The 26,935-nt window shown below is 42.6% G+C and overlaps 1 protein-coding gene across 2 annotated transcripts in view; it reads left to right on the forward strand.

Annotated features, from left to right (window-relative positions):
- The first annotated feature begins 3,482 nt into the window (after window positions 1-3,482).
- Window positions 3,483-26,935, forward strand: part of TMEFF1 (transmembrane protein with EGF like and two follistatin like domains 1) — a 121,583-nt gene continuing 98,130 nt past the window's right edge. The window contains exon 1 of one of the 2 annotated variants that reach the window (XM_040549370.1): window positions 3,483-4,002. In XM_040549370.1, coding sequence (XP_040405304.1) covers window positions 3,738-4,002 — 265 coding nt within the window. In that variant the 5' untranslated portion in view covers window positions 3,483-3,737. The remainder of the gene's footprint in view (window positions 4,003-26,935) is intronic. The other variant, XM_040549369.1, reaches the window with a different exon arrangement.

Raw genomic sequence — 26,935 nt, forward strand, 5'->3', positions numbered from 1 at the left:
AGGAGAGATCCTGAGGCTTTTGTTGAGGCTGACTCTAGATTTGGTTAGACAGCAAGGTCTTTGGTTCAGGACCGGAGGCAAGGAACACAAACCAAAACACAGGAGGTGCCCTCTGAACATCAGGAGACACTTTTTCACAGTGTTGGTGACTGAGCACTGGCACAGGCTGCCCAGAGAGGCTGTGGGGTCTCCTCCTTGGAGATCTCCAGAAGCCTGCCCAGGACCTGGCCCTAGGCAGCCTGCTCTGGGTGTCCCTGTTGGAGCAGGGGTGGGACCAGGTGGCCTCCAGAGGGCTCTGCCAGCCTCACCAGTGCTGTGAGTCTGTGAACACTGTTCCAGTTTGCACTCTGCTAACATTTTTGATGTCTTCTTCACAAGCACAGGAATTGGAATTTATTTATTTTTGTTAAGAATGAAAGTTGAGATTTACAAGTACAATTCTCTAGGAAAAAAAAAAAAAAAAAAGATATATATAATGGCAAGGGCATGATCCTAACGCCTCATGCATACAGGTACATGGGGCTCCAGACAACCGTTTAATGATTTCACTAAATTAGAGATCTCTGTTCTCCATTTTGTAATCTAAGATGAAATAAAACAGTGCTTTCACAAATACATATATATATATATATTTTTTCCAGATCTCTGGCAAATGAAATCTCCCTTGCCAGTCTGGCAGCTTCTCCCTGCTCTTGCATATTCCCTGGTTCCCTTTGGTTGCGCATCTTCCTTCTTACAATTACTGGAGAAAAATAAGGGAGAGCAGAAATGGTATGTGCACCAGCAGCAGGCTGAAAAACTGCTGTTTGTGTTCAAGAGCTTGCAGAGGATGACAATTTTAGACAATCTGTGGAGCTTCCTACTTTCACAGTTGGAGGTGAGCAGAAGTGAAATTACTGTATAATTGCAATAAAGTCATATTCACTTGCCAAAGATGGAAGGTACCAAATGTGACAGGATTTAGCATGATCGCAAAGAGATAGATATCAGATCTGTCATTTCTTCAGTGTGGCATTGCCTCAGCCTGTAACAATTTGTATTGCAGGAGCAGCTTGTTCAAACTCTTTTAGAGTTCTTTTGCTTCTTTGGCTGGCAGGAAAGTGTTTCTTTTTTTTTTTTTTTTTACCCTTCTTTTTTTTTTTTTTTTAATATATATCAGAGAACAGGATGAGTACCCAGCTGGCACAGTGTGAATTTGCCAATCAAACATGACTGTATCACTCACTTAAGACTAGCTAGAGGTGCCTCCAGACAAATAGCACAACTCAGACACTCAGACATGGCTTTTCTAGCCTAAAAAAAAAAAAAAAAAAAGCATGTCTTTTATTCCAGGAGCCAGGAAAAAAATAAAAAAAAATAAAAGCAATCCCAAACCCCATTAGATTTACTTACAATCTATCTGGACTTGCTAAAAGCTTTCATGTGATGCCACATAGGGATTGCCTAGTTAAGCTGAAAGAGCTAGGGAACTGAAACGACGCTGCAAATTCAGTTGGGAACTCGCTGCAAATGACTGCCCTGGAAGGGAACATGTAAAGTGGGAAAAGTTATTCCTGCTGTTTCTTAAAGTTTGCTCTGGGACCCATAGTTTACATGTGCATGTATTTTCATCCACGTGGAAGCTGGTGCGCTCTGGTCACAAAGAGCTGGGCAGGACTGTCAATACAAAGGAGGTTCAGAACATCTTACAGAGATGACTACATAATCTTGAGAACTGGAATAACAGAAATGAGACGAAATTCAATAATGGAAAAGATAAGGTCATGCACTTAGACATTTATAAAAAGCATTTTTATTATAGACTGTAAATGACAGACAAAGAGAAGGAGTTGCCTGTATTAGTCATTCACAGTGTGACCCCAAACCATCAGTGTGATCTGGTCATATAAAAAGCAAATTGCCTGTATGAAAAATGGTCATCTGGGGAGAGACTTCATCCGCTGCAAAGACTGGCAATACTTTGTGAAAAGATGTTACATGTTTCATGTCAGCTGTGGGGAAGAAAGTTGAATTCAAGCTGTATCGAGCTGTCTGAGTTACAGGGGGAGACTAAAGAGCTTGCTGGTAGGCTTGGCAAGTTGAGAGTGGCTGTGGTTGCTGCCCATACACCCGTTACAGGTACAAGGCAAGGGACAGAGAAATGCCTTTCTGCAGCACTGTATGGCACAAGGACATGTGGTTATGAACTGGTCTTGAATGTATTCAGGCTGGGCACTAGAAGGAGCTTTCTAACTCCTGGGGGCAGTTTTGGTGCAGCTCTCCAGCAAGAAGTAAAATATCGTGTGTAATGCATCCAGTTGTGTCTATGGTAAGGGTTATTTGGGGCATTTGCTCCAGCCATAGCAAAGCACTAGCTTCACAACACAAGACCAGTGCCAGCCCCACAGCCTGATGATCCAAATGGTTTACCTGCCCAGCAGACCAGATGCAATGTGGATCTGAGCAAGCTTTATATAACCTCACCAGTGCACCCAGGCAGCCGAGGGGGAGCAGAGCAAGGCTCCATGCAAGTGAATGCACCTTACCTTGCCGAGGAGCAGAAGTCTTCTGACATCTGGCAGCACAGCTCACAAAAAGAGCAAGTAATTACTGAGAAACATTTACATGCTAGAGGCAGCCCGTACTGAACTCCACCAGCTGGAAGGAAAGTGCTCTTTCAGTCTTGGCAATAAGGGGCTTGCCTCTCCATCACTGTATTTGAAAGGACAACAACCATGCCTGACCCCTCTGCCTACCCAAAGCTTGCTGCTGGATTTATGGCCTTATTCCTGACTGCTCCTGTTACCAGACTGCTCTCACGTCTCATCACGCAGGAGCTGTACCTTAGGGCAGGAAGGTGGCACGGGCTGAGGACCAGGGCAGCCCTTGTTCCCGAAAAGTGTGCGGTTTGCACTCTGGATGGAAAAACTTGCACAAAATGGAAGTGACAACGGGAAAGCAAATCTCGTTGACGGTCCAGCTACCTCCTGGGCTTTCCCTGTGTAAAACTGATGACAGCGAAGCCAGACCAGACAAAACTTTCGGCCCACAGCAGGATGCCGAGGGGCTGTGCTCGGGATCCCTGCTGGCCCTCGGAGGGGGCTGCGGGTGGGTGGCTGGAAAGCTCCCGGCCGACAAAAGCGCTGGCTCGCCAAAGCCCCTGCCCTGCCGACGAGCTCATTTCCTCGGATGCACCCGCGTTTGTGCAAACGCTCCCCGGGCGTGCTGAGCTCCCACACGCCCAAAACCCGGCCCAAGCCCCTACGGCTCCCCCGGGAGCAGCGGCGGTGCGGTCGCCTTCCCCCTCGCCCCGCGGCCCATCGGGGGGCACGGAGCCGCCGGCGGGTGCCGGGGGAGGGGGCTGCCGTCACGTGTGCTCCTTCCTCCCCCTCCTCCTCCTCCTCCTCCCTCTCCGCGGCGGCGGCAGCAGCCGGCAGGGCTCCGTTCCCTTTGTTGCAGCCGGAGGAGCAGCACAAAGGAGCGCGGCCGGGGCACGGCGCGGAGGCGGAGGAGGAGGAGGAGGAGGAGGAGGAAGAGGAGGAAGAGGAGGAGGAGGCAGCAGCAGCGGGGAGGGGGGAGCTCCCTGCTCCCTGCGCCCCTCCCGGGCCAGCCCTGCCGGCTGCCGGCGGCGGCGGGGAGCTGGGGGGGAGCCGGCGGCGGCGGCTCCGTGCGGCCGCTTCGGCGGGGATGCTGAAGGGGTGCCGGGGGCCGGCGGAGAAAGGACGGAGCCGCCCGGGCGGCGCCGCGGGCTCCGCTTGATGCTGCGGGCCTGCCGCCGCCATCCCGCTGCTCCCCGGCCGCCCCTCGCCATGGTGGCGAGCAGCCCGGCCGCCGCCCGGCCGCGACCCCCGCCGCGAGGGGGACCCCCGGGGAGAGGGAGAGGGGGACCCCCCCTGGCGCTGTGCTACACCTCGGCCCTGCTGCTGCTCGCCCTCTCGGCGCTGCCCGCCGGCCGCGCATCCCACCCCCTGCCCGCCGCCGAGTGCCAGGGCGGCGGCAAGGGGAAAGGCATCAACTGCTCAGGTAAAGCCCACGCGGGGACGTGGGGAGTGGGGCACACAAAGCCTTCCCCCGGCCTCATCTCCGCGGGTGGAGGCGGGGGGGGACCGGCGGGAGGCAGCCCGGGGAGCGGCGACCCCATCCCCGTGCACACGGCTGGTGGGGGCACCCATCCTGCCCTGCCCTTCGTGTTGGGCGAGGCTCAGACACGGGAAAACCCGGGGGGTGCCCCGCTTGGGGTCCCCCCCCCAGCGGTAGGGGGGTGTTTTTTTTTTGGGGGGTGGGGGGGGGTGTTTGAGGCTGGGCTTGGTGTAGCGGAGCGTGGCTGGCGCGGCGGCAGCGCATCTTCAGGGATACGGGCTTTGTAAAGTCGGCCGAAGTCAAGGCGTACACTGTAAAGTTTACGTTTTGTTGCAAACACCCGTTTTCCTCCTACAAACCGGCAAGGCGAATCCGTTTTTCCCCGAAAAAAAAAAATAAAAAAAGAAATTAAAATCCCGGTGCTCGCCTCCCCGCCGCTCTTTATAAAACAATGGGCTGTGCACCCGGCGGGAGGGCGGCGGGGCAGGCAGCTCTTCAGCCGTGCCTTCTCCAAGGTGATGAACATCCCCGGTCCCCGCTCCTAGCCCCGCTCCCATTGTCTGAAGCTGGGTGCGGAGGCAGCCGCCGCTCGGAGAGGCTCCCGGAGCCGGCCGGGAGGGGCTCTGAAAGTGCCCGGCAGCTCTCGGAGAAAGGGGGAGCAGCAGAGGGACCTTCCCCCTACCCCGGTTACATTTTATAATAGGGATAATATCATACTACTACTAATATAATATTTGCAGAGCAGCGCACATCATCGCAAGATGGTTTTGCAATAGCAAAAATCGCAGTGCTGGCCACTCTCCATAAGCTTATTTGTTCTTAATTTACCCAGGTTTGTCACCCACTGTATTAGTGTGTGATACCACGGTGCTGCTGTTTTGTCTGACTTTTTTATTGTTTGTACAAATACCACTTTTTATTATTATTTTTTAAAGAGAGTTTAATAGATTAACATGCCACTGGCATTAGAGGCTTACCCATCAGAGACATGTGGGTCATTAGAGCAGGGCATGTGCATAAATCAGGGAGATTAAACATGGAAGGCTGATGAAATATACGAGGAAGTTTCTAAGACAATGTGGAACGCACGGATGCCGATATTTAGAAACCATTACAGAAAGAGGGCTTTCCAACCTGGGACTGGAAAACCGTGTGCTGTATCAAATACATTCAGAATGGCACAGTCAAGTGAAAAAAGACAGAAGCAAGTGTACGTGCTGTATGTGTATGTACGGCAGGCACTGGTTTTAGCGTAACTATAAAAATGGGGAAGAAAAATTGCATTTAAAAATGCAGCAGTCAGATTCTGCCGTGTGGTAACTGCCTCATGTACAACCACAGTGTTTCAGTTCTCAACATTAATTTTAAAGGGACTAATATCAACACATAATATCTGGGACAGATTTTCCCCTCACTTGCCTCTGTATGGCCTCATTAACTTTTACTGGATAAGTTACTCCCCGCAAAAGATGACTTTCCTGTATTTACACGTGGGGCCAGACGTTGACATTAGCACCTTTCTCAGTGGAGTGCTGTCACACAGCTTGCTATTTATGCAGAAAGTTATCCTTAAGAACTCCATCACTACCTTTTCTTCAAAAATTTGGACTCTCTAAATTAGTGTCCATATCTAGAGAAGCACAATTCATACCTTGCCCATTATTTAGTTGTTTTAATGTTTGTATCAGGTTGGCCGACTGCCCTGGAACAGTTTCTTAAACTTTTTGGGATGACCCCTGAGGCTGTAACATTTTATCATCACTCGATTATGTATCTATCCTTATTTATTGTTAAATTTTTAGGAAATACCAAACTCCTCTCCTTAATTCCTCCAGAGTATACTGATAAAGAAAGAGTTTGCTGTAACAAAAGAACATCACGAGGTGGACAACACAGGCAAATGTTATGAAAATCAAGACAGCTTTTTCAGCCTCGATTCTTCCCCTTCTGCACAGGCAGTGTAGTTTAGTCTTTTGTTGAATTATTGTATAATTGCATCATCACTGGCCAAGGGAAGATCATATAATTGAGTGATTAGAGCAGGAAGCAGAGAATAAAGACGTAGTTGAAGTTAATTGATGATGTGGACTTCTATGCATTTGTTTGTCTGTCGATCCCTACTTTGCTAAGCTAGGAAAACTGAAATAGCTCAGTTTTACCTAGAATACAGTAAAAAAACAGAAGTTGGTATTTCTTTTTCTGGAAAAGAGAATAGACAACAAATTTTAGGGTTTATGTTTTAGAGGTGTTACCTTATTCCCAGCTTTACCTGTAGTCATCTTCTGTAGTACTTCTGCTACTCGCTGACTGTCTGTAAGTAGGATGGAGTGATACTGTGATACTTGCTCCCCCGCTCAGGTTATGAGCCAGCCTTGTCCTTAATAAAGAACTCCTGAGAACTGCAGGAGGATGTTAAAGCATCCCAAGTGTGAAGGTAAGTTCAAAAGGTGGTTAGTTCATGAGCTGCACAGGGGAATTCCCACGCTGCACATGGGAATATTGAGTTTTAGTCTGGCTGAATCTCCCGCGTGAGACATCCTCCGATCGTGTGGCAGCCACAGAGGCTGCAATTTACTATAACTGCCCAAATGCAGAGAATTTCAGTGAGGGGTATGCAGGCTTGACAGGGTTTTTTTTTTCAGTGCATTGGCTTGGATCTGGGCACCCAGTGTTGATTAGCAGTGATATGTTTCTGTTGGCAAGCATTTCAGCTTGTTCTTCCTTCATGTGATCATGTATGCTTGTTTGGGATGATTTCACACGCCTCCTAGGAGTCTCATGGGCTATATGCTGCCCCCGGTTTCTTAAAGTCTCTTTGAGCAAAGTGGGTGAAGATAATTTTATCTTAATTTTATCTTAGCTTATTGAGAACTGAATGAGGTCAAGGAAAAATTAAGGACACTTACTCTTTCACAGAATTCCTCTTCTGAGGAGCATGAATGCCTTTCTTTTGCACAACCACAACACTGAAATAGCTCAAAGATGGAAGCAGATAGAAATTGCTAATTAGGGAGAGGAAAGGGAATAGGTAGACAAAGGAAAGTATCCATTCTGTGAATATGATGGCTGAGAATATGATGTGCTGTTTATTGAGCATAGAAATATAAGCTGTCAAATAAGCTTGTAAATTTTTAGACAGGACAGCAGAGAAAGCTATAGAGGAGCCATCCTTTACCATACATACATTACCTTAACTTTCAATATGCTTTAGAGAAATGGCTTCTGCCCTGAAATAATTCATAAAGTAAATTAGACAGAGAATGTGAAAATAGTAGAAAAAAGAGAGGTGGAGCAGCGAATATGTTGAGCCAACAGAAGTACGGCAAGCACCAGCAAAACTTGAGTGTTTTTATATTTTAAAATACAGTAGGATGAGAAAGGAGGGGTAGAAATCAGCAGTGGAATTGAATCATCCTAAGGCTGGGCAACAAAAAGGGGGTTTTGAGAAGGGGTGGAAGTGGGAGGTGTTGACTGGTACCTGAGAAGAAGGGAGTAAGGAAACACCATGAGAAAAGATACAAAGCTGAGAAAGGGAGCAAATCACAAAGGATGGCAAGAATTAGCCATGTTGTATGTTCTTATTTTCAACGCATGTTTGTGTTCATGTGTGAACATAGCTTTAGAGAAAGGAGAACAGCAACAGGAGACGGCAGATTTCAATGCAGATAAGGCAGGAACATCCAGGAACATGATCATAATCCTGAACAGTATAACAACAGAAGAGAAAAAATCACACTAGTTGTTGATTTCTGCACGCCCTCAAAGAGGGAACAGCGCATTTAAAGTATGGCTCCTGTCACTGTTACTAGAGATGCATGTGGTAATATCGAACAGAATACCTCTTTTTGTCTAGCCCTTGCTTCTTGTCTACTTCCCACCATTGATGAACCTGTGCTCATTCAGAATTTGCAAGTCTTTGTCTTCAGTGTCTCTTGCTGTTATTGTTGTTCCTTGATGTGCAGCAGAGGCTGTGCAACTAGGGACTCTACTTCCATTACTTTGTTAGATGATATCAAGTCTGATCTCCAGACCCCGTAGCTGGAATCTCCAAGCTTACTATTTCTATGTTAGCAGAAGAAGAGGCACAGCATAGACATTTCAAGAAAAAAAAAATGAAATTTGTTCAAGGTTTGTCTGTGTACTACTTTGATGTGGTGTCTATAACATATTCATACACCTGCTTTAATTAAGGACCAGCAATGAAGAATATGTCATCTGCAGTTTGTGTGTGGAGAGCTGGTGGTGCTCTCTAGTCCCTTGTTTCTTGTTCCCTGTGGGGGTTATAGGAAATGACAAAAATGGAGGTCACAGACCTCAAACCAAAGTAGTGTAATACTTGGAATATCTTGCCTTGGTAGAAACAATTTCTGCTCGAACATGGCCCTTGCCTTTGCTACTTCTGCTTCCTTGCAAAAGGGTTTGGCAGTCACAGATAGAGACACCGAGAATTTTAAAAAGTATCTGCCAAAAACTAAATGAACAAGAAGCCAGTAAGGTTAGAAGCACAACATTTGGGGCACAACTTCTAAGTGCCTAAGCAGTTTCCTAGGGAGATGACTATTCCATCACCTGTGCAAGGGTTTCTGTCCTAGAAGCTTCTAAGATATGTCAGCACTGAGGAGAAGGCACACTTTCAAAAATGCTATCTACCATTATCGGCTAATTACAGTCTTAGAGTTCAAACCAGGATAAAATGTCACTATTTTCTGGTGCGTTGCCTATTATGTATGAGGTGTTGCAGTTGAAAGCTTCACTTTTTTCCTTAGGATAAGGCAGAGTCTAAAGCGACTCACATTGATACCTCTACTCTGTGAGGTGAAGACTTGAGTGGGTTGGCCAAAATGAGTTTTGCATATGCTCTTTCTGAGCCTGGGCTTTTGTGCTGTATGAAGCTTGAGTCCATTTCCTGTCCCCATGGTGCAAGGGAAGAGCTGGACAAGGGCATGAAGCTGCCTTGGCCCTGCCTGTTCCCCACCCACCGGGCACGCGTGAAGATGGATGTGGGTGGCTGTAAACCTCAGGCACTGATAGTCATGGGAACTTGGCCTCAGATTTGTGCCTGAGCTCAGCCAGAATCAGATGTGGCCTCAGGACTGGCTTTTATCCATGTTTGTTTTGGTGTGTCATTCTAAGGTATACAAGGCCAAAAGAATTTGTGTTAATGGTACGACGCCAGGTTGGCAAGAATGTAAAAGCAGTTTGGGAGGACAGGTTCAGGTAAATTAGCCTAACAGTTTTAAGAAATATGTCTTGTTTGTTTGTTTGCATAGCTAAACTTGATCTAAAATGGTATATGCAACTTGAGTAATTGGTTATTTTTTCTAAGCTACTGTGACTTATGTTCCTACAGATGAATTATAACAGTCTAGCCAAGTAAACTGTGATATGTGTTTGTGCCAACTGAACTTCTGAAATAAATGATCTAGACTCAGTCAGGTTACATATCACTTTGAGAAACTATCATAAGGCATGAATATAAATCAGTCTTAAGTAAAAAGTAAAAACAATGATTAAAAAGAGAAATTAAAACTCATACGGTAACATGCACATATCTGTTTCCCCTTAGTGTAATTATTTAGCCATGAAATGTCCTTGTAATGCAGATTCGTATGCTGATTAAAGAGTTGAAAGGTAATTAATGTGGAATTGAAAGTGTCAGAATGGCAGAAAATCATCTCATAACAGGTGTCACTCCATCATTTGCACTAGTAGGAACTGATGGCCTGATGGAGCAATTGAGGCTTGACTGAAGGGACTGGATAGGTTCCAATTTCTTTACCGTTTCTTGAAAAAGGGAAAACAGGAGCTACCTTTGTCATGGCAAATATTGCCAAGAGAACCTTCCTTTTGTACTGAGACCTCTCTCATAACTCCTGTTACAGGGAAAGCAAGAAGTTTCTTCATTAAGACCCATTTATTGCTGTTGATGTGAAGATAAGTGTTTTGTACTTATGGCCTGACGGTGTTCTTCTAAAATTGACAGTAGGGTGGATAAAGTAAAGAGTTAATACTTGGATGTGGAAAAAAAAAAAAAAAAAGAAAAAAGAAAAAAAGAAAAAGAAAAAGCTGTGGTCGAAGTCTTTAAGGAAAGAAGTAGGAAGGCAGACAATCTAACAGATACTGACAAGAGGCTAGATTTACCTTTTTCCTATAAAGAGATGGTCACATTCCACCACTGATCAGTAAACTGAAAGTGCTTGTGACTTTTCCAGCCTGTAGCCAGATGTTGACATATGTCCATAGAGAGGGTAGAAGCAGTAGTTTCCAGAATAACTATAGCTGTAGCTTCTAGGGAAGAAAAAATGTTGAGCACCAGGGATGTTGAAAAAAGATCAATTTTTCTGATTCTAGGTGACTACTTATCCTTCCTGGTAAGTCCCTACAGATGCTATAGAACAAAAGTGGAGTTTGAGGATGTGTTGGTATTTTTGAGATAAAATCCTGTCTTGTCATAAGCATTCAACAGTATCCAGTAGAGCTGAAGACCGAGAAAGTTCTATGTAAATTATTCTCTCTCTCTCTATATGTATATCTTTCTATCACAAGAATAGCTCAAGAAATAAGAAAACTATAATTAAATAATCTGCTATAAACTCAGTAATTCTCTCTAATCTAAATGCTGCAGTTTATTCTTGTGTCATCTTGAAATTCTAACAATTCAGAAATCCAGAGAAATACAGGAAGGAAAAGAGGAAGGGTGTGAGAAAGTGGAGTTGTATTCTGTGGAGCTCCTAAGTGTGTAGAGAAGAGCATGTTGCACTAAATAAATCCACAGTAAATTTTATTATACGAAACCATTTCTTGACGAAATGGTTCTTCTTTTTGTAATACTTTTCTTCCAGAAAAGGATAGGAAGGTAGAGACAAAATCTGGCTAGGAGTAAGTTCAGCAATCAAAATTGCCATCTGATGAAATTAAAGTTTCCTGGAGAACCTCATATCTGCTCCTTTGTTTTGATGAACAGCTACAACATATCTTTAGTTCCAATTTCCTTCACAGCTGGCTTCATGGGGCTTTAAGGGCAGAATTATTTCCTCTTGCATTATTAGGGAGATATCTAGTAGCACCATTAGTTATTTAAATGTTTGGGCTTCATTGGTCATATGTTCTTCAAATTGTTTGTTTGTTTGTTTGTTTATTTTAAAGAAAGAATGTCAGGTCTGTTTATTCCCTTCGAGATTCTTACGAGGGAATATTTGTCTTGTGTGAAGTTGGGAGCAAGACTCCAGTGAGACTCTTGGAGCCCCTGGCCAGGTGATCAGAGGGGTTCTCTTCTTGCTGGCCCTGTCAAGTCCCCAGATGCCAGCTGGGTAGGGGCTGGGAGACCGAACAGGCATTTGCCTAAATTTTGCAGAGGTGCATTTCTCTGTTCTGGATAGCAAGTTAGTGGTACACTGATATCAATGTTCAATTTTTTTGAGTTGCTGTAAAAAAGCCTTACTGGTCACAGTGTGTTTTTGTGAGGAGGCGGTGTTTAACTAGCAAATCAGGATTTATTTTAGGATAATTTAAATTCTAATTATAGTAGACAATTTCTAAGGGCTGAAAAGACGAGTCTGTTCTGGTAATAGATTATGTGTTACAGCAACAGTGTTTAAAGGATCTGGTTCAAAATAAAATTAAATCCTTGTAATGCCTCTTTTTTGACTTAGTATTATAAAAATAAATTCAGTTGCAATTACAGTCTCGAAACAGTCACATTATATAACGGTGTTCAAGCTGGCAGGATCCTCATCCACGCTTCAAAAATAGTGTTAATTAAGACCAGCAGGAAAACATGTGAAAATGAAAGAGGAGAAAATCAAGAACAAGACAGAACTGTCAGTAAGTTTTCTGAAGGGAATTTTTTTCCTCTCTGTAGCTAACACATCCTCCCTGTGCCAGCTTCTACCAGGCTGGGACCCTGCTATATGCACCTCTAGATCTTCAAAGGGCATGAACAGGCTGTGTGTTTTCCAAGCCTCATAGAGCGTCCTGCCGGGCACAGCTGAGGAAGAGGAGCAATGAGCTTGGCAAGCAAGCAAATAGGTGGCCAGGATGTGGAGCAGCTCTTCTCAAGTCTGATCTGGAGGCAAAGCCTTGGTGGGCAGCCCCGTTTCAGCTACCTGGCCTGCTGGCCGGTGACAGCTGGGTTCCTCAAGGCAAGACCCTGGGAGGTCTCCTCTGCCTCACACTGCCCACATGGGACCAGTGTGAGAGCAGATGGAGGCAGCTGGGTGAGCCAGAAACCAGGCAAACTCCGGTTAATCTGCCCTTGAGTGTTGTAGTGTGTTTGAGATGAGCAAGAAACGCTTAACATTAGGAGCTCCAACTGCTTCACCTCAGACCCAACCCTGCTTATTTCCCAGACGGACACATTGTGGCCCAGTTCCAGCAGCTTGCAGTGTTCACATACTGCAGGCCAACACACCTGCTTCAGATGTGTTTAACCGTAGTAACTCCTGTGACATGGCATCTGATGATGCAAGAAGGAGCACCCAGCCCACAATGAAATCGTGCTGTCACGTCTACTTGCATATGACTATAGAAAACCTCATATAAACACACTTCAGCAGTGGGTGAGGAAGTGCTTCGTTGCTTAAACCTGAAGCATAGAGAAGTGTTTGTTGAACATTACAGGAGTTTGACTTGCTCTCCTATTCAGAGACTGGTTCACATATGGTTTCACACGTAACTACAAAGAATGAGTGATTAGATAAGCATCATTTGCAGAAGTTGCTGAATTTCCTCCAAAATTTTAGTACAAACAAGAATCTTCACGAATGCTGCATAAAAGTTTGAGATCTGGGCTAGCTCAAGGTGTCAGTGCATATGCAGAAAATGCCAAAAATAGACTAGGCATACAAAATGAGGGAATGCTTTTGAAAATGTAAATTTTAATCTTTAAGGTGTCTGTAAGCCACAAGGCCAAGATACAAAATCAGTAGGTGATTGGTGGAGACATCTCAAACACTGTTTTCAACAGGTATTTCCATAGAAAGGTTGATAAAATTTTGTCTTTATAGCAGTTTGTTGCTTTAAAACTCAGGGAAGCATTGATCTAATTAAATCTTTACATTTTGCTAATTAGCATTGACTCTGTGTGCTGCCTTTCTCTGATCCCTCAGGGAGAGGCAGAGGTCAGGGCATTGTGCCAAGTGGGTTCTCCAGGGTAGAGGGGAGCAGCAAAACATCCTTTGAAAACTTAAAGGGATCCCCCCAAGACACAACGCCTGGTGTGGTGGTGGCAGATGAGCTGTTACCTTCCTGAAACTTGGTGTTTTAGGATAGATTTTCCTTCATCCTCCATTTCTCGTGGAGGCTTACTGTGAGTTTTGCAAGGCAGAGTTCCTTTCCCCTGTCTTGATTGGGAGCATCATTTTGTGGAAGTATAATTTCAGGGTTATAAAAGTGAAAATAAAATAGACAGGCTCAGGTTAAGGTTATAGAACATTTTTCTCATGCAAAACATGGATTGGGAAGGCAATTTGTTTAATTGTATTTCATCTCTAGTTATCTGCAAAGGATGTCCTTTTGTTTGCTTGTCCAGATAGTTACGCCTACAAAGAATGCCTTTGTGAAAATAGGTGTATGTGCTTGAAATGTACAAAATCAGTTCTGAGATGTAAGAAATACTCTTTTTCTTGTCAAAAACTAGTGGTTGTGGTAGGTAGGAAACAAAAATTTTCGCTAGAAGCAGAGAACAGCTGTCTTATTTTTTGTTTGTTTGTTTGTTTTTGCTAAAGAGAGAAGAGGTATATCATTATCTCAGTGCTCTTTGTTAAAATCCTGTCTGTAGTGCAGAAGAGTTATCCAGGTGAGAGAACACAACCTCCACATTTGCAAGTGATATTCACGCTGCTGGCTGAGCAAACAAAGAGGAACTGTGGAACCAGGCTCAGAATTTGAGTGTTTTGGGTGATTTATCTACCAGATGGTAAATGCAGTCCAACGTAAAAAATTAGTCTGGGAGCAAGGAATCAATCATCCAGCACACTGGTCAGGAAAGGGATTTGGGTGTTATAGCAGAAAAATTAATGAGCTGGCAATCCACTGCAGAGCGGCATTAAAACAAAAAGATACTACACTGTAATAAAAGAGTCCTCACACAGAAGACAAAAGAGATGAACGTAATGCTTTATTAGACACTTGATAAACCTAATCTAAAGCAGTGTATTACAAAAAAAAAAAAATCCTAAATCATTCAAATGTAATGATTAAATAGTTCTGTAGTGAAACCTGCAAATAAGAGTTAATGTAGGAACATGAAGTTTTTTACTGCCTTCACATTTGTTTCCCAAATACGTAGTCTGTTGTGTCAAAGGGATTAAGTATTGGTATTCTATATTGCAGAAATATGCATTTCTGTGCTATTTAAAGTCACAGTACAATGCATTTGAAATTATCTAAAAAAGATTATGTAAAAGGTACCAATACTACTTATAGAATAAGTATTTCTTTCTATAAACATCTTGAAAATGTGTCCCTAGCCTCTTTCAGTTACTTAAGCTACAAGAGTTCACACTTGACACTCGAACAACCAAAAGATCTCCATGACTTTTCTCTGATTTTTCATGGGGAGTCTCCAGCTAGAAGGACTGAGAAAAGATGGTTTCTGTGTTCAATTTCCACTTTTATTTATTTATTTTTTTTTAATTCAGAGGATTGGGTGTAAGTTAGGCATTTTGGGAGGTGATGCGATGTGCAGGCTTCTTCTGGGAGGATGAAGAGCAACAGCAGGACCGAGCCTTGCTGGTGTGGGGCTTCTTGCCACAGGTGGAAGATGTGGTGGTGGATCCCATCTGAAGCCTGAGGCAGCAATGTGACTTCTGTGATAGCCGGTAGCTGGAAGAAGTGGGTTGGAAAGTCTCTCTCTTCTACTGCAGAAAGCCACATGAAAGAAGTAGGTAGGAAAGTAGGTTGGTTCTACTACAGAAAGCTACCTGAAACTGCTCTCATGTGTCCTCCATTTTTATTATTTTATTAACGACTTCTATTTCTGAAAACAGACAAGGACATAGGAAGATAGGAATCATTGATGCCTTACTGTCCTCCAATTTTGTTTCTTCTTTGGTATGTCTATTTGTTTTTTCTTGCAGGTCGGGGTTGGTATGTTGGTTAACAGCTAGCGAAGCACACAACAAAAACTTTGTCCCTGGACATCATATCAATGTAGTACCCAGATTTTCTTTCACTTAGTTGGTATTTCCTGTTTTTTGTTTTTGTTTTTAAATTCTTCATGGAGAAAGGTTTCTACAAACACAGGGGCAAGAAAGGAGCCGACTGTCTGACTACAGAAACAGAGGAGTGAAACCCACTACCTAAGGCATTTTTTTCAGAGTGCTAATCACTGCTTAAAATCAACAAGAGCTCCTAGATCATAGTCCCTGTGATTTATCTATGTACAGAAAAACAAACAAACAAACAGATTTATCTATGTACAGAGTAAGCAGGAAGAACCTGCAAATATTAGTCTCATAGAGCTGTACTGATTAAGGGTGTAGAAACACTTAATGATTTTCCATAGGCTTTTACAGGAGCTGTAGCAAAACCTGTACCAAAGGGATGGACTCAATTGCCTACATTTCTTGCAGACAGAAAGACATTTTTGCCTTAAAATTATGCAGGGCATTTCAAAGTAGCTTCTGATACTGTGCTGGGTTATACTTATGCAGCTTCAGTGCACCAGGTTCAGCCTTAGTGTAAATAGCAGCTATATCTCCACCACTGGCTGTTTATCTTGAGGCTGAAATTGGCCTTTTATTTCTTCTCAGTTATATGGGTGTGAGACAAAGGGCAGAATTTAGCCACGTACATATTTACATACAGGGATTTCTGCTTCTCCCTCTCTCCCCCATATTTGTATGAAAATTTGTTGGCTGTATTTTCCTGTCGTTTTGGAGGGGCACAACATTGCTGAAGAGGGCTGAGCAAGGGCTGTGGGCTGAGGGTGCCTACGGCCCTGCATCTGAACAGAAAAGGCGGGTTAAATTCAGACTGGCAATGGCACAGGATCTATCAGTGCTGTTGCAGCTAGATGATTCAGAGCAGATGCGGCCATGCATCTGTGATCCTGGTCTTGTGCCCCCTTTCCCCCCTCCCTCTGACTTGCTGTATGGGGGGGAGGAAGGGACTCCCCTCCTTGCACACTGGGCTGAGTGTTGGAGGACACCTGGCAGAACCTCAATGTCCTTTTCTCCCTCTAAATGAGGGCAAAATCAGAACCAACAAGTTTCTTGAATCTCTACTGCAAAGCAGGTAATAGGAGCTAATTTATGGCAATTAGGAAGCCTCCCTCAAGAGCTGTAAGCTGACACCGGGCACGTTTTGGCACAGGCTGCTCACACCGTGCTCCTCAGCCCTGGGAACCACAGGGAAGACAACTCATGAGCTGGCTAATCCGGCATTACATTTGCTGAGGGAATCCCCAGTGGGGAAGAGTGAATAATTTCCACCTGCTTTGTGCTGCATGAGTGGCACGACAGGAACGAAGGCAATCGATGAATGTATCTGAAGGAGAGGCAGGATCTTGGCCATATTTTAAATAAAGCCTGTTTCTTTGTCTGAAATCAGGGGTGTCACAGCACCTGGATGTGTTGGCTGACCCGCCCAGCTGGTGGGCAACAGAGTCCGTCATCTCTCTGTACCTGCAACCCTGGTGGCAACCAGACACGACGTGTGGATCCCATGCTGTAGCATGGCTATAAATTCCCAGCCCCTGAAAATCCTCTCGAGACTATCAGAGGGGGTTAGCAGAAGCTTCGGGAATCATATTTCTCCTTGCATTTCGGTAAGGATAAATGAGCAGGCAGAAAGGAATTATTAGCTATAGATTTAGCTGACAAGACTCCTTGCGGGAGGTAAACGTATTTCAGTAAGCCGAACAACTCCTCAGTAGTGATTTGGTTTTTTTTTAAAGTGTAATGCAGTTGTTAAAGTTCGAAAGCAGCAGGGCTTGTGACTCGGCTCTTTCCTGGTCCGTAACTGACTGGTATTAGAAGAATTCATTAAGTAGCCTGAATGAGCAACCAGGGGCTTGTTTGTTTGTTTTCTCCCCATGACTTTTATGTCATTGATGGTTCTGTTACTTTTCCAGGGTTTTCCTGACTGTTTAATTATGGTTTTCAAAACCGGCCCTAAATAGCATAGTGTATGGCTGTTTGGAGGAGAGAGTTTATGCAAATCTAATTATTCTCCAGCACTATTCATAGTGTTTATATTTCAGGGATATTACACAAGAGTTAATTTATTTCCTTTCTCTGTATACAAAATAGGATTCTATTGCTATTTTTACGTAGGTATGTGTATCATAAGAATACATTGCAATAATTTTTTAATTTACAGATGTGTTAAGGGATTCTAATGAGACCAAACTGCAAGAGGAAACTGATTTTTTTTGTATTAATTTGAAAACTAGCAGATTTAACTGTTACATTTTAATCTCATAAATGGAAAATACTCTCTTGTTGGAATTAGCTTCTGTATAATATTCTGAAAATAAAAAGGTACTTCATCTTTCATTTGAAATCAGTAGCTACTTAAGGTATTTTTATAAATTCTTGATTTTAATGTAGACTGGCAGGGCCCATAGAGAGCCAAAGCTATAATTCCCTCTAATTAAGTTTTCAAGCGTATCCCTGTTTCCTTCTTGAAAAGGTCCATAGCTTTAGAACAGTCAATTCTGGTATTAAAATCTTTCAGAACACAAACACCGCAACGTCCTTGAGTTTTTTCTTTGGTTAGATAACTCACGCTTTTAAGTCCATTTTTTGTTTCCTATATCTAGCTCAGTTCTGTAACTCACTTAGAAATAGGCATTTTTTCCTGTGCTTTTAGATAGACAGGTAATATTTACATAAAAGTACAGGCTGATTGCCATGCTGACAGTCTGTCATCCATATGCCTGGAGGAGATCTCCTGTGTTGTTGAACCATCGTGGTCGTGGTTGCTATTTCTGCACTGAAGCCTACTCCTCAGAAATGTCCATTTCTTTCTGATTGATCCTTATATGTACTATTTGCTTAACCATCTCTTATCAATAGATTTTTTTTTTTTTAAAAAAAGCTTAATAAGAAGCTTATTTTAAAGAAATGGAATGAAAAGAATAGACTTTATTGGCATTATTATAAGAATATCTTGCTCTTATAGCTTCTGTTCAGAAATTTCCCACTTCATGAAGATAATCAGTAACTTTTTTTGATGTATTTTCAAAGATGTCTAAAACTTGCACATGGACCGGAGTAGTCTGAAAACTGCCTTGCACCTTTTTTATGTAAATTAATGTTTGGTTGAAAACTTGAATGTTAGGAAAATAACGTATTAGGGTACTTAGCTTTTTTCGACAGAAGTTAATGTATTCACTGAACAGCTTCTACTGATGTGAGATATCACATCCCATTTAAATTACTTTGAGGAAAACAACAAAACAAAACAGAACAAACAAACAAAAACCCCAAAACCAAACCAAACTAAAAAAAAAAAAAAAGGCATTCAGGCAATGAGAAATGCCAAATTAGTGAGTATATCTGGAAAGTCTGATTTGAGCAACTTGTCTAGCATTGCACAAGGACAGACAAAATGCATTTGCTCAAAAAATAAAATTTGGGAATCTTTTTTCTGAGTACTTGATTTGTTCTTTTGTTATGGCTTATCATAAGTTCCTTAAAAAAAAGAAAAAAATAAATAGAAAAGGAGAACTCTTCCCATCAGCAGCTAGGGAAAACACAGAAATTTCATAGGGCAGACTGATTTTTAAAAGGCTGTGAGCAAGGTTAAAACCATTATATCCTGGCAGAGACCTCTCACTTGAATTAATGGCATAATGGGTGCCATTGAAAGTAGTTCTCCTATGTCAACCACCACCTGAAAAAGAGAATTTTTCTATACACTGGCTTGAAAGCAAAGACCTTGCAATCCCCATCTCTGTCAAGGCCTGGGATCAAGTGTATTGCAAACCCCTTTTGATAGCCTACAGTTTCAGGTGGATTGGCTGGATTTTCACCTGGCAGAAAAAGAGGGCCTCAGCCTTGGAAAACCCAAGCCCAAATTAAGGTATGGTTTTATGGAGAGTTGCTATTGCCCATGGTTCCACCCTCCTGCTGCTGGCTGTGCATCCCACCACAGGCCTTGTCCCACCTCAGCCTTTAGTAAACCGTGCTCTCAACCAAGTCCCCTCAATAAGAAGTGGCACACCAGTAATGCAGCAAAGAGTGGGTATTTTCTTCTCTCAGTGTTATTAGTGGCATCCTGACTGTTGTGACGAGTGCCAGATGCGACAGGGCCACAAGGTGGAGAGCGGAGAGAGGTAAAGAGGAGAATTGTGGCCTTGTCCCCATTAGCACCAGCCAGCAGCCTGCAAAACCATATCCTCACTGCACCTAGAAAGAGTTGCAATCACTACAGGTGCCAGTATGTTATGTCTTATGCCATAGGTTCTCGTTGCTATGCTGAAATAATGGATTTCCGTATTTCTTCCTGCATAATGGGCAGAAAGCTTGTGAAGTCAAGATCTGATCTTTCTGAAGATGGGCAGTCTGTGGGGGGCGTCTGTGGGGTGTGCACAGGGCCATGTTGCCAGAGAAACTTCCTGCAGTTTTTCAGTGTAACCGAAGACTTTCAGACATAAAAGGTTTGTCCCCCCTTTTCAGAGTCTTACATAGCCAGCATAAAAGCACTGTGTATGATTCATTTAATTTGCCTTGTTCTTCATGTTACACTCCACTAAATACACTTACTTTTATTTCTGCCATTCCACATGGCAGAATTTATCTGCAAGAAAGGAATTTAACTGCAAGAAAGCTTTTATAGACAGGGTGAAGCATCAAAATACTAGGCAGGAATCTAATGCAAGATGTTAAGCACCATCTTTCAGGAAATCGAGGAGCAATTAAACTTCTTATTCCACTAAAGAACTTGAAACCTGTAAAGTAATACGGTAGCGTAATGGGAAGCAGCGCTTAATGAGCTTATGCAGTTACTGCAAGTTAAAAACAGTTGCATGTTTGGCAAACAAAATACTGAGAATACATTATCATTAAACGGTGGTGATAATGTAGTCAAAACAATAGCAAAATACATAAGCTTCACAGAGCTATTAAAATTACTGTATCTTCTATGAGGAGCAAAAACCAGCTAAGAAAACAAAACACAGCTGTAGCAAAAACAAAAACAAAACCCAACCCAAACCAAACCAAAGCACAGGATTAAACCAGAAAAGCATGCAAGCTAATGAAAAAGAACAATCAAGTTCACCTGGGGCAGGAAAGAAAAAAAAAAAAAAAGAAACATACTATAAACCTTTTATCTCAGAGGAATCCTTTTTTTGAGTGTTAGCCTCTCTGGAAACGTGCTCAGTGGGAGATTTTAATCACCGAATCAAACAAGTAATAGAAACATTAATGATTTCTAACCTGCTCAAACTTGGCATCTCTTGGGTCTGCTTCATCATCTGAACTTACAAGATCTGCATCTGCCAGCTTGACTTGAGAGCATGAAACTCAAGGCACAAAGCAGGCTTTTTCTGAGAACTGTGTGAACCCTCTCCCTTCAGCAAGGCAGCTGATTTGAAACACGGCATGAAGCATAGAGGCTTTTCCCTTGTGTTTATGGAAACAGCCTTCCCTACTGGACCATAGGGAAACTGAAGACAGGGTGGCTGTACTGTCCTTCCACTCCTGCCCCTTCCAGTCCAGCTTCCACAGTCTGTCCCACCTGTATTTTCTTGGTTTGAAAGGAAGACCACTGGGGGAGATGGTGTCAGAAGTCTGAATGAAGGATTTCACCTCCACTGCTCTCCCTTCTGACCCTTCCTTCATGGAAGAAAACGAGCTGGGTCAAGCCTGATCTGCCCTTCAAAAATCCCTGCTGACTGCTTCTGCTAGCCTTCCTGTCCTTTCTGTCTTCAGAGATGGATCCTGAGAGGATGTTCTCCAGGGGATTTTCCAGGGGCTGAGGTGAGGCAGACCAAATGATTGTTCCCTGGGTCCTCTTCCTTGACCTCCCTAAAGCTGGGAATCATGTTAGCTTTTTCCCAGTCATCAGGGACTTCCCCCTGCAACCTTGATTTTTCACAGGTGATTGATACCAGCCTTGCAGTCACATCAGTCAAATCCTGTCAGGTCCTTGGGTGAAACCCATCTGGCCTGATGGAGCTGAACATACCCATTTTTTCCGAGTAGTCTCTAACCTATTACTACTTTGCCATTGGCTGTCCCTCATTTTTTCTGAACAGTGTTGATACCTGCTGGGATTTGAGAGCAAGCTTTGTCTATGAAGACTTCTAAGACAAAAAGGACACCAAGTGCTTCAGCCTATTCTTTGATGCCTATTGCTTCTCTCTTCCCCATCCATCAACAGACACATTTTTTTTCTGAAATTCCTCTTGCATATAGCACTCCCATAGAATTGTTTCTTTTTAACCTTAATGTCCCTTGCTAGCTCCAGCTGGGCTTTTGCTTTCCTTTTTTTTGTGCCAGAGTGCCCAGGCAATGCTTTTACTCCTGTGTTGCCTATCTGTATTTACACTTGCGTGCTCCCTTTCTGTGTGTTTTCAGTTCATTAAGAATCTTCTTCTCAGCCAAGTGGGCAGGCTGCCAAAAAGGTGAATGCAAGACAGGGAACAGTCAGAGCAATATGAAGGTGTACCTGTGAAAAACACGTTGGGTGACTGACTTTTCTTAAGGAGATAGATTTTTGCCGATGAGGACAGAAACTGACTGTAAAATGAAATTTAATGGTGTCTTTGTTTGCCCAGGAGCAGGATGTTGAGTATAAGGATATCAGAGCAGGTTGAAATGTCAAACTGTTCATCCTGCTTTTTTGGTAAAGTTTTTGTTTCATGCTGTCATATTACTGCAGCCACATTGCTACCAAGATAGGTGTACACAATTTACAGTGTCTTGGAGTCAAGAGTGGAGAGGCCAGCAGAGAAGTAACAGAACCAAGACCTTTCTGAGGCAATGGAAATTTTCTGTCCGTCTGTGTAGGAAGAACCTACTCAAAATTACTGTCTAAGAGAAGCTGGAGAGGGTAATTGGCTAGATGTCAGAAAAGGTGTGTCAGGATGGCAGAGCAAGCTCTGTGGAATGAAGAAGATTATTCATCAGAGAAGAGGAGTTTGAAGATTAAAAGATCAGAAGGAAGAGTTTATTATTAAGTCTGGGTCAAATGGTTGAGATGGGCTAAAACAAGCAAGAAGGGAGAGGTCCAGTCAGAAGTCAATGAAGATTAAAATGGCTTGAGTTCAAGGTAAAAGTTAAAGGAAGAGGGAGAGGCAAATGTAAGAACAGAAGGAATAGTTAAAAAAGGGAGTTTGAGATGTGGGCTTGGAGAGAAAGAGAGAAGGGTTTGCTGGTCTTGAGGAGAAATCATGAGGCCAGCAGGTGAGAGCAGCAGCCCTACATAACACTGGAGTTGTTGCAAGAGAAGAAAGAGGCTCCCAGTGGTGGTGAGACAGAGTGCAGGAAGGGCACGGCCATGCGAGCGTGGCAGGAGAGGATGCAGCAGCACAGAGGCTGCTGCCAAAAAAGAACAGTTGGAAGGGCCTTGAGAGAGAGAGAAAAGAGAAATGGATGTCTTGGATCCAGCTGAGGGAATGGTTAAGTGGGGGAAACAGTAAATTAAGAGAAAAGAGCAACATGATGAAGACACCAGAGAAAAAAACTCCTGCATTAGGAGGCAGGAGAGGGGAAATCTGTTCATCAAAATCTAATTTATTTCTTCTGTCTTCTGTCTTTCTTAAAACAACAAAAAGCAGTAAAAACAACCCTTCCCCCCACTAACATATCTTTATTTAAATGCTTTTATCAGTCACTGTGGTTTCCAATTAGAAATATATACAATATATATGTATTTTTTCTGTACTCCTCCATTTAACAAACCATTAGGAAAAATGACAGATTAAAACCCTAATCCTGAATATATGCATGTGCTTAATTCTGAAGTCATATACTTATGTTATTAACTGTGTTGTTAGATCAGAGCTGGAGTGCTCAGCTGCTTTAATATATTAAAAATAAAGATGTTTTCAAAAAAGGATTTAGTGCTCTTTCAGATTTAAGAGTTTTGGGTACTAGATCAATAATACTTAAAAAAAAAAAAAACAACACTCAAAGGCGTGATTTCTGATTTGTGATCATATCTTTCTACAACAGTAATTTCCCCACATTTATCATTCAAGAGATTTTCAAATGTGCAATATAAAGTTATTTACTTAATGTTTATTGGTATCTTTGAAAATCTCCTAATTTATTTCAGAAAAAAAGTATCTTCAAATCCAAAATTAAATCAAGATACATGTGATGCTGGACCTAATCTGCAGTGACTGGATCGGGTCTATAAGATAAAAATAGCTAGGTGGTTTTCTGTGTTGGAATCGGAAATGTGGAGCATGAACACACTGGTTTTTATCTTCATCACTCATAGCTAATCCATTCAAGACATTTAATTAATAATTTTTAATTGAGATTTTATATTGGAACATTCAGTTGTGTTTTGTCTAGTTGAAAACAATGAAACTGTATTGTCAGGGTTTTCTCAGCGCGTTCTGATTTTATTCCAAGACTACCATATTAAAATGAATGAGGGTGATACTAAAGAAGTTTATAAACTCATTTAGAGACCATTTTGCAATCACCCAGTGTTATGTTTTTATCCCATAGCCTGTACGGCAAAATGCACAAATGGTGTTGTAATTTCGTATTTGTGACTTCGAAAAATAAGTCATATTCCTCTCTTCTTTTGCATAGTTATTATCCATCATAAATGTTATATTATTACTCTGTCAAAGCTTAATGTAGACATGCTGATCTTATTGACTTTTATCTTGCCAACTGCAAGAGATTCTGTGATGAACTGATGTATCCTGATTTAGGTTTTCAAATCATTACATTTATCTATATACGTGTTTTTGTTTGTTTGTTTGTCTGTTTGTCTGGCATATTAAAACACATAGAATTGAAATATGCAAGTTGTTTTTGAAACACATGATTCAGAAAGGATTATGATTTTTAACTGTGTTACAGGATTTTCCAGAAATCTAATGTTTCTTACTGTTCAGATCTTAATGTAAGTGGCTCATAATTAAACGCCATTGGTATCATTTTGATTTGGCAACTTAGCAAAAATAATACGTCTTGTTGTGTAGTACAGGCATAAGACGGTGCAAGTTCTGGGAAAAAAATGTTTGGAGAAAAACTGGCTATAATAAATGTTTCTGTATTCTAAGACCTTTTTGTGAAAGCTAATATTTACAGCTGTATTTGAAAACCATACATTAAATACAGGGACAGGTATGGCTTCTCCCTTAGCCCCAAGGGAAATGCAGTGCACTGGTGTGCTGTCCCAGACTTAGCACAGACTGGTGATGGATTAATCAGAAAGCCTTCTAGCTGAATATTCCTCCCTTGAATGCACCTACCTGCCTAAATACAAGGCCTGCTGGCTCTGGGGAACCTTTGCTGACCTATTCGGGAAGCAGATAGGAAGACAATGTTGTAATGAGTGTCTGTTTTTCTTGTCATAGCACTAGGTCATCTGGCTCGTACTTTGCTTCTATAATTCTTGCTCAGTGCTATGAGGAAGACAAAGCAAATGATCTGTTGCTGTGCTTATCTTGTACATGCAGTGATTTTTATGTTAAGGTGTTGCATAGGACGACATGATTTCAGTGGTTTGACATTTGGGCGGTGTTTGGGTTTGAATGGCTGGATGGATACAGGAGTCAATGAGGGCTAGAAGTTGATTTGTTTGGCAAAAACCTACTCAGTGATTCCTAGATGATAAAATAGATGGATTGTGCCCTGTATGACACTTTACAAAAATTCCTGGTGATAGCTTTTTGGTGGGATATGTCATGCTATTGCTTCACATTATTATATGCTGTATTTACCAATGCAAAATGAGGTTAGTTAACTAGATATGACAGGAGAGATTTAGGAGCACGGTTTTTGTGCAGAACATGCTTTCATACAAGAAGGCAGCTATGTCTCATACAAGAACAGTGAGCAAGGAATGAACCTCTGTAAGAGCAGTTTTTCAAAATGCTTCCAGTAATAACTGCACTCGTAAAAATTTAAAAATATTATGAAAATACATGAAACCAATGTTAAAGAAGGGTTTATGTGGATATTAGCCGCTGGGATTAAGGACAGAGCTGTTCTGAGTCTTTTGAAAGTGGAAGCACATCTTCACTTGCCCCTCTGCTACACTCCGTTCAATGTTCAATGTCGATATGGGATTTTATGCTTTTGTCTTCCTGCACTGAGATGCTATGACTGCTGCAAAGATCTGAATCTAGATACTGATCAAAAGTGAATGAATACAATGGATTTGTTTTGGACACAGTGTGTGTGTGTATCCAGAAAGTATGTATGCAATTTCTGTAAAGTTACATGGAACGTGGCCTTGTGCCTATAAAAGCATTCTCCATGCAATGAGCTCCTGTAGCAGTAGTACCAGAGTAGCACTAGTGCTGCTCGTGTACTAATGCTAACAGTTACTCCTGTAGAAGTAGTATGCTAGCAGCATTGCTCCTTCAGAAACAGCACATATTTTGGGGCAAGAATATGTCTGTCAAAATTTGTGAAAAATGTTTTTTCAGCCCTTGGGAAACATCTCAGTGCTGAATTCAGCTGGTACTCCTGTACAGGAGAAACATGCCAGGATCTCAAACTTTCCACAATGGACGCAGCTGAGACTTCAGAGACTTCCTCTGCAGTCCATTGTTTTCTTCACCTTGTGGGTCCGTGCTCTTTTTATTTTATTTTATTTTTTGGCTCTTGCTTTTTGCTACCCTTTCCCTTCCCTGATATTCTTTTACACAGAATTCTCCTTAGCCTGGCGATGTGTCATTACTTTATAACAGGCTTACAGACTGAAAAGATAGAGAGGGCCCTTTCACCTAATTCTGTTCTGCTAATATGTTGTCGTAACGAGCCCACAGCCATGGTGTTTGAGTACCTACCTACAGCGCATTAAGCAGAATGATAGCATTTGTCATGTACAATCCTTTGCTATTCTCTCTCCGTCCCCTGGGGAAAATTGTATGCTGATTATATTGCTATATTTAATGAGTTTATTAGTGAAGCAGAAGTTGAGGAGTAGGAAAATGCAGACACGGGTAAAAATATGGGAGGGCCAGGTTTCTCCATCTCGTAGCTGTCTGGGGCAGTGCACGGCTCGCCTCAGCAGACAGGGAAGCTGTGCTGCGGGCTGTCTCCAGGTCTAAGGACTGTCACAAATGCCATCATTTCACATGCAAGGGACAGTGTGTTTCCCAGCGTTTGTGTGCTCAGTCGTGTTCTGTGTTGGCCAGGTGTCCTGTCATCTTCCTTTGTTGAAATTCACATCTTCCAAGAACTCTTTGTGCTCCTGTTATTGTTTTTTTTTTTTTTTTTTTTGCTTTTCTTGTCTTTCACAGAGGTTGAATTTCTTGTGACAGAGAAAAGGCTGTTTAATGTTCATGTACTACATCAAAAACATTTTTTGTCCTCTATGTTTAACTGAAGTAGTCCCAGCAATCAGGAGAACACGGGAATTTCAGGCAAATTTTTATTTCCCAGTGCTAGGAACAATAAGAAGACGTACTCGTTGTGTCCTTCTCCGAGTAGCATCCTCAGTCCAGGATGAGTGAAAGAGCAAAGGTTTCATTGAATCCACCAGCAGTATCCAGGGTTACCTTCAGCTGTTTTGGATGTCACTTGTAGCCCTCCTGCTCAAGCTGCAGTGTGAGGTTACTTGAACTGTTCTTTTCTGACACCCCCTTATCCTTCTTTGAAGTACGTGAAGTGCCCGCAGGTACTTAGAGCACTCAGCACATGCTGATTGTGGCTGTACTGGGAGAGTGTTTCATCAGATGGGGATTTTCAGAGCTGTTTTTCCAGCCCTGCCATACCGAGCC

Source organism: Cygnus olor, chromosome 2, assembly GCF_009769625.2.
Source record: "Cygnus olor isolate bCygOlo1 chromosome 2, bCygOlo1.pri.v2, whole genome shotgun sequence".
Lineage (NCBI taxonomy): Eukaryota > Metazoa > Chordata > Aves > Anseriformes > Anatidae > Cygnus > Cygnus olor.